The sequence below is a fragment of the Polypterus senegalus genome, chromosome 6 (genome assembly GCF_016835505.1).
Source record: "Polypterus senegalus isolate Bchr_013 chromosome 6, ASM1683550v1, whole genome shotgun sequence".
Lineage (NCBI taxonomy): Eukaryota > Metazoa > Chordata > Cladistia > Polypteriformes > Polypteridae > Polypterus > Polypterus senegalus.
The window spans coordinates 49832595-49840863 of NC_053159.1; the positions used below are offsets into that span (position 1 = coordinate 49832595).

At 38.3% G+C, this 8269-nt stretch overlaps 1 protein-coding gene across 1 annotated transcript; it reads right to left on the minus strand.

The window, feature by feature from the left end:
• Positions 1 to 590: 590 nt before the first annotated feature.
• Positions 591 to 1745, minus strand: LOC120530617 (tigger transposable element-derived protein 1-like). The gene has a single exon (XM_039755039.1). The coding sequence runs from the start codon at positions 1743 to 1745 to the stop codon at positions 591 to 593; it is 1155 nt and encodes a 384-aa protein (XP_039610973.1).
• Between the last annotated feature and the right edge of the window lie 6524 nt (positions 1746 to 8269).

An 8269-nucleotide genomic window follows, 5' to 3' on the forward strand; every position in this document is an offset into this window, starting at 1 on the left:
TGTAAACACACTGTTTATATACTACTCACAAACATACATATCGCATATCATTGAGGAGTTTTATTTAATATGTAATACAGTTTTAAACATATTGTAATTGATTAGGTAATATAAAAATAAGTGAAAAATCTATAACATGTAAATGCTGTACATAAAACCTAAATGTTATTTTAAAGATAGAGCGTCTCTGATATCACATATGTTACAGCCATTACGATAGCCTGCCCACCTGCAATAAATATGTACAATGCAAGAAAAATTGTATAAAATGTGTGTACAGTTACAATAAATGTATGTACATGTACTAAGTACATAGAAAATTAGTTATGGGTACTCATCAACAATGACACGACGATAACAATGACATTTACTGCACTGTCACAGCTCTTCTAAAGGAGCCTCTTCAGGCGACTGTGTAGCACCGCCATTGTCGTCTGGACTTTCTTCTTCCACTGAAGGCGTACTAGACAGTGTTTTGCAGGTAAGGAACATCATGATGGGCAGTTGCTGGCGCTGTTTTTTGCTCCGTCAGGAGCATTTTTAAATTGTAAAGAATTAATCATTTGCGGGTCCCATTCTTCAACTGATGTCTAAAGATCTTTTGCCATTCGTAGAATGGTTGCGAGATGCTTGAGAGTTAGGCCGGAGTCGTCTTCTTCCTGTGCTGGGTTCTCTTGTTCTTCCTCACTCGCTGACTTGGTCATCTCGGCCAAATCTTCGTCGCTCAGCGGCTTGAAGTGGGCATCAAGCAGCTCATTGACATCATCAAAAGTCATGTCGTCGAATCCTTCTACTCCTAGAAGTTTTGCCAGCCTGACTGCCTGGTCAACTGCTGAGTGATGAATTTCTTCTGCAGAAAAGCCCTTATTGTTGTGCACAACTTCTGGCCACAATTTCTTACAGCAGACATTAACCGTCTCTTTCTTCATATTGTTAAGGGCCTTTTGCACGTTCACCATACACGATGTGATCATATACTTACGCCAGTACTCCTTCGGGGAAAAGTCATCGTCCATGTCCATTGCCTCGACCATGTGTTGCAGGCTTTTCCTGGTGTACAATGCCTTGAAAACCCGGATAACTCCTTGATTTATTGGCTGAATCAGTGACATCATATTCGGCAACAAGAACTCTATTTTTACACCTTGGTAGGATAGATCCAAGGGATGACCTCCAGCATTGTCCAGAAGTAAAATGACTTTGATCTCCAGCCCATTCACTGCCAGATAGATCTTTACCTCCAAGATGAAACATTGGTGAAACCAATCCGACGTTAGGCATTTCATAATCCAGGCCTTCGGGTTGTGCATCCAGTAATCAGGCAGCAGGTTCTTATTCTTATTTTTCAGGGCCCGGGGGTTTTTGGACTTATAAATGAGCCCAGGCTTTATCATAAAGCCTGCAGCATTGCCACACATGACCAACGTGATGCGATCTTTGTGAGCCTTAAACCCCAGGGCTTTTGCCTCATCCTTCATGATAAAAGTACGAGACGGCATCCGCTTCCAAAATAGGGCCATCTCATCCATATTAAACACAGTTTCAGGCTGATATCCGCCTTCCTTAATGATCGCCTTGAACGTGTCGGCGACATATTTCTTGGCTGCGGAGGCAGCTTCTCCATGCAGGTTCACACTGGCCAAGTTGAACCTTTTCTTGAATTTTTCAAACCAGCCCTTGCTGGCAGTAAATTTCACAATTCTCACTGAGGGATTCAACAGAAGTTCCAGATTGAGGGACGTCATCTAGAGCATCTCCGGCATCCGCAAACCTATCATGAAGTAGCTTGGCTTCTCGGATGATTTTGGTGTCCACGGGGATGTTCTTCTTCTGGCAGTCTTCGACCCAAATCCCTAAAGCAGATTCCATTCAGACTACCACCGTATTACGTCCACTTACAATTTGTTTCACAACCTGGTTAAAAGACACTGCTGCTGTAGATCGTATATTCTTTTCCTACTTCTTAATATAAAGAACTGTTGACTCGTTGATGCCATAATGGCGTCCTACAGCGGCATAGCTTTTCCCTTCCTTTCAACATGTCCAACAATTTTACCTTTTCTGCAATTGTTAGCATTTCCCGTTGGCCCCAGAAGCAGCAGCAGGAGCAGATTTTTTTGTAGACATAACGAAGGGCTTGACTACAGTACGCACAAAGAAACATGTTGATGCTGAATGAGCGAGACAAGATGCCGGCTAACGCAAAGCGAAATCAAATTCTGCACTCTCCGTCACTGAGCCAATCAGCTCCCAGGAGCTTAACCGCGTACTCTGATTGGGTAGCTACTCAGACATCCACCAATAGCGTTCCTTGTTTGAAATCAACTGAGCAAACCAACTGAGGAAGCATATACACATACCAGAAATAAAAAGACTGCATACATCCATGAAGCAGCGAAAAATCTGCGATATATATTTACATATGCTTACATATAAAATCTGCGATAGAGTGAAGCCGCGAAAGTTAAAGTGCAATATAGCGAGGGATTACTGTACACTAAACATCTATTGTTTTCTGAGTTAATTCCATGCTAAAGTACAACTGAAGTCCTTTCTGTTTTCTTCTAGAAAAATATGCAAAAAAATAAAGCTGACCTGCAGTCTAAAAAAAAAAATGATAGATAGATACTTTATTAATCCCAAGGGGAAATTCACAGTAAAAATAGTAAAAAGTGTCTAGGGAGCGATTCCACATAAAAGAAAGTGATAGAAGTGATCAGTGAAATAGAGAAAAATAGAAAAAAAAGGTAAAAAGATAGTCATACACAGAGCTGCTGGAATCGCTGCCACTCCCTGCGGCGCCAGAAATAAATGACTGTAAGTACACAGCGGTATATGATGTACGTAGTCTAACATAGCAAAGGCCAGCCAGGTTATGATAGCACAGAGGTATAGCAGACTTTTGAGAATATGAGATATACAAATTATGAAGTAAAACTACAAAACAAAACTATTTACAGTCGCAAAAGATCATTTCATACTTAATAAATATGGCCAGAACTAAGAAAATGGTTGAATGACAATAAAAGGTAGTGGAGCAGAAGAAGTCCATTTCAAGTTTACACATCACTTACAGTTTTATATCCTTCCTTTACCAGACCAGCAGCTTGTCACTGACTCAATTCCCCAAGATAACTTAGCGGACATCATGTTTCACCCTCTGCCATTTGATCAGACTTTGGGATAGCAGCACAGGTCTCCTGCCCCACTATAGGGAATTCCACTGGCCGGCTTCACGTTGAACCCAGTGAATGACTTCCTGTGATGGATGATATTGCCCCCATATTTTACAATCCCTCTTCCTTTACAATTATGCCTGCATTAATCTGACAATTGGAATGACAGATAAATAGATTCTGATTCAAGAAATAAAAAAAATTCTATTTTGGGCTTTTATTGAAGGCATTCATCCAACATGCACTGTTTGTACTCTATTTTTTGGAAACGTTACACTGGATTCCTAAGATATTGATCTGTAAACTCCACCTTCTCTCATCATTATCCAATCTTTCCAGCCTTTTCCAGCAAATTCTTACTAAGAACACATCTCTTTGAGTTGATGAGCCAGAGCTCCATACTTACAAGACTGACTTTCATCATGAAAGCTTAAGGATGCAACATTCTTTCTTTAGCAGCACATATCCCTTTTATATCATTGACAGATTTGAATCTTCTACTCTTAGAGCTGCCAGAAGGCCTTGAGGAGGACAAAACACAATTTAATCGAGATTTTCCACAGAAGAAGTGAACCTCTAAACCTTATCAACTGGATTACATCTTTCCCGCATCCAGTATAAACAACTTTTAACACATTTTATGTAATTTATTTCAAAGGTGGATGCACATCTTCTTAAAGAAGAAAGAATCTATTTCAGCTTTAAATAGATTTGCTTGAAAAAAAGACAGGAACATCTTACAAATAACAATGCTCACTGGAAGTGTTACCTGACACTTCATTAGAATGGAACAGGGAGGGCAAATATCAAGAACAACTGTGCCATAAAACATCTGTCACTACTGCTTTGCTTTCAGCCTGATGTTAATGGCTTGCAGCCTTCCCTTAGGGCTAGCTAGAGGAACCCATGTCATTGTCAGTCTCCCAGAACATTTTTCCTTTTTATAGTTTCACAAAATCTTTCAAACTCCTGTGAAGGAAATGGAGTTTGTAATGAGTTTACCACTGCAGCTTTCCAGTGAACTGTCTGTCATACTTAGTAGGAATCTGCCAAACATTTGAAGAAGTAGCTGATGTGCAAAAAAGGTGGCAGTGTATGGCCTGAGAAGTCCTGTTACCCTGCCAGAACCTCTAGTTGGATAATCAACAAGAAATTCAATAAAGGATGCAATACTGTAGGTTGTTAAATACAGCATCTTTGAAATACACTTTGAAACCAAACAAATCGGAGGCTCCTTCTAAACAATAACCACCTTCCGTTTCATTCTCCACCTCCTCCCTTCCTGCAGCCCAAAGATGTCAAATAAAATGGTGAGTACAGTATGAAATTGTTCTTTCTGGTAGGCTAGGCACTTTTTATAACTTTTTGGTTAGTACATTAGAAAAATTATTGGTGTTTTGGTAAATTATGCACATTATACAACCCTTTTTTATTATGAAAAGGTTAAGTAAGTGTTGCTGTGGAAGGTTCGGAGCACATTATGGGTATTTCCATTATTTCTTATGGGAAAAATAGTCTTGACCTACAACCAACTTGAGTTACAACCAGCCCTTGCAATCGAATTGAGTTCGTAAGTCAAGGGTCCACTGTATTTATATTTGGAATAAAGTGTAACATGACAGTGAATCAAATATATTTAACTCAATGAACAGGAAAAGACAGGAAATGTATGGAAAAATGTATATTGTGTAATATAAGGAAAAAAAAAATATACAAACTACCATATATGTAACTACTAATCCCATGGAAAAAGATGGAGAGTCTGTGTTTCTAATTAAGAAATCGCTCAGCTGCTGGTTCATAAAGTACACATATGATGCTGCCAGTTTTTCCATACTGTATTCCTTTGGAGTGTAATGGAGAGATCTTTGCGGAGGTATCTAGAACTTTTGCTCTACTGTGAATGTTGTGCCGAGATCTCAGGTATTGCGTATGCTTTGGTGATGGTTGGATTCATTTTCTTATTACGATAGGTTGTGCACATAATGAATGACAAGTATCTACTCTTCTTTATTATGTGTGCAATTGGGAAATGAGTTACAGAGATACGATTATGCTTCACATACGATTCTACTAACATGTGCCTCTCATCATCGTGATTTTCTGAATAAGGATTTCAGGCTCTTTTCAGACTCCCAAAGTGAATAATGTTTACAATAATGACAGTGGCACTCATTTTAATCTAATGTAGCTTAACAATCGCAATTATTTTTAGTAAGTTTACTTACTATTAGGCCATACTTTTCCCCTGTGTTCAATCCTTTTAAATCGATAGAAATGTGTAGCAGCACATCATTAATTGAGAGATGTTCATTGCCAGTGCACCACCATTAACAGGCTGAGCAAAGAGTAGAAACATAAGGACAAAATAAGATAACTGTGGTGTAGTTAAACTTGGATTTTCATCTTGTTCCGCAGTACACTGAGACTGCACTTAGACCTGAAGATCACCCCCTCTTAGCACTCTCCTACATAGTCTGTTCTTAAGCTGCTGCTAGTACAGTGCTATCTCAGGCACACTACAACTAACCCCTTGGATTTACTACTATCTTTACTCATCCTACTAAACCAAACAAATATGTTTTAAAGGAACATTACAGGACCATACGGCTTCCTCCTCCTCACTGACAACATAAAATACACAATACAGAATACTTAAAAGAAAATGTCTTCAACAGTAGTGCCACACAGGGCTGATGCCCACATTTAGATAGATTTTCTTACAGACAAAAAGATTATAAAATACATTTTTGAACAGCCAGTAAAATAAGTTTTGGACTACAAATCAAATATTAATTGGCACTGGTTAAAAAACCCAGACAATAAGCAGAATCCCCATTAAAACTTTTTAAGTTAGGGATGTGATTGCCGTTAACTGCAGAAGCCTAAGTAAAACTAGAAGATGCAGTTTCTAAGTGCCATAATTCTAAACCCAATTGCTTCACAGTGGTAGTCAAATCATTTAATTGTTTTGCTAAATATTTCTTTTCTTTTGGAAGCTGCTTGGTTTTAGTAAAATACCCTATTCAACATACTTAAAAGGTACAAGTAATCTGTTGTTCCTGAGCTGTAAAAAAACATTCTTTTCCTTAAAAGAAAGTTAAAAAAGCACATGGAGGAAAAAGATTTGAGCCAAAAGAGTTGCCAATAGTCAGGCTGAGGTTGAGACAGGAAGTCAAAATAGATTACACAATTAGAGATCAGAAAACACAAATAGTCAAAGTCAGAGAACAAAACAAGGACTCTATAAACCAGAACATCAAAAAAGAAAGTGCACACCAGTAAGGAAATGTTTGTTTAAATCAAATCGCAGTTTCCAGGAATTGTAAGGTGGCTACCTTTATATCCTTGGCTTTTTACTGACACGTGCAGCACAATCCCAAATATCACACACAGCAATCGCACAAAATAGTGTCACAGGAAGGCAATAAATATTTTTAGGACCCTTTAAAACAACAAAATCCCAAAAACCTAACAGAAGAAAAACATTTAGGAGATAACAAAACCCTTTACAGTTAAAAGAAGAATTCAAAAGTGAAAAAGCCAGAAAAAAAACACCATCATGATGTCACACATCCCAGGTCACTTGTCCTGGAATCACAGCAGCAGCTACAAAAAGAAACACAATTTGGGACTGTGCTGACGTCTCAGGCCATCACAAGAGCCTGTGGGATTAGGCCAAGACCTTTTCATTTGTGTCGCCATAACTTTCCCATGCTGACAGTTCCCCCACAGAAAGAATCAGAGACATACCTTAAATTTACACAAACCTATCTATTCTCAAAAAATTACAATTAATTACGTAAATAATACATAACATTTTTTAAGTAAAACAAATTTTATTTACTTTAGTTATAAATGCACTTAGAAGCAAAAAATACAATTTTCTTTAACCCCAATTTTCGTGGTTATATGTGACTAAATAAAATCATGGGGTGCATATAAATGAATCGATTCAAACAATTTTTGAAACTTGTTTAGGATGGTAATGTCATTTTAAAATCAATGTTCAATTTACTAGATTTTCTCAAACACCGTCATAAGTAATGTAGCACATTAAATGCTTTGTGTTAAGTGTTCCCTGACCCATGTTACTTTAGAACATTAGAACAATCTAGACGAGAACAGGCCATTCAGCCCAACAAAGCTCGCCAGTCCTATCCACTTGTTTCCTCCAAGAAAACATCCAAGTCGAGTTTTGAAAGTCCCCAACGTCTTACTGTCTACCACACTACTTGGTAGCTTATTCCAAGTGTCTATCGTTCTTTGTGTAAAGAAAAACTTCCTAATGTTTGTGCGAAATTTACCCTTAACAAGTTTCCAACTGTGTCCCCGTGTTCTTGATGAACTCATTTTAAAATACAAGTCTCGATCCACTGTACTAATTCCCTTCATAATTTTAAACACTTCAATCATGTCACCTCTTAATCTTCTTTTGCTTAAACTGTAAAGGCTCAGCTCTTTTAATCTTTCCTCATAATTCAACCCCTGTAGACCTAGAATCAGCCTAGTAGCTCTTCTCTGGACCTTTTCTAGTGCTGCTATATCCTTTTGTAGCCTGGAGACCAAAACTGCACACAGTACTCAAGATGAGGCCTCACCAGTGCATTATAAAGGTTGAGCATAACCTCCTTGGACTTGTACTCCACAGATCGTGCTATATAACCTAACATTCTGTTAGCCTTCTTAATGGCTTCTGAACACTGTTTGGAAGTTGATAGCTTGGAGTCCACTATGACTCCTAAATCCTTCTCATAAGGTGTACTCTCGATTTTCCGACCGCCCATTGTGTATTCAAACCTTATATTTTTACTTCCTATGTGTAATACTTTACATTTACTGACATTAAATTTCATCTGCCACAAATCTGCCCAAGCCTGTATGCTATCCAAGTCCTTCTGTAATGATATAACGGATTCCAAATTATCTGCTAATCCACCTATCTTGGTATCATCTGCAAACTTAACCAGCTTGTTACTTATATTCCTATCTAAATCATTTATATATATTAAAAATAGCAGCGGCCCTAGCACTGACCCCTGTGGAACACCACTCTTAACATCGCCAGTTCTGATGAGGTTCCTCGCACCATC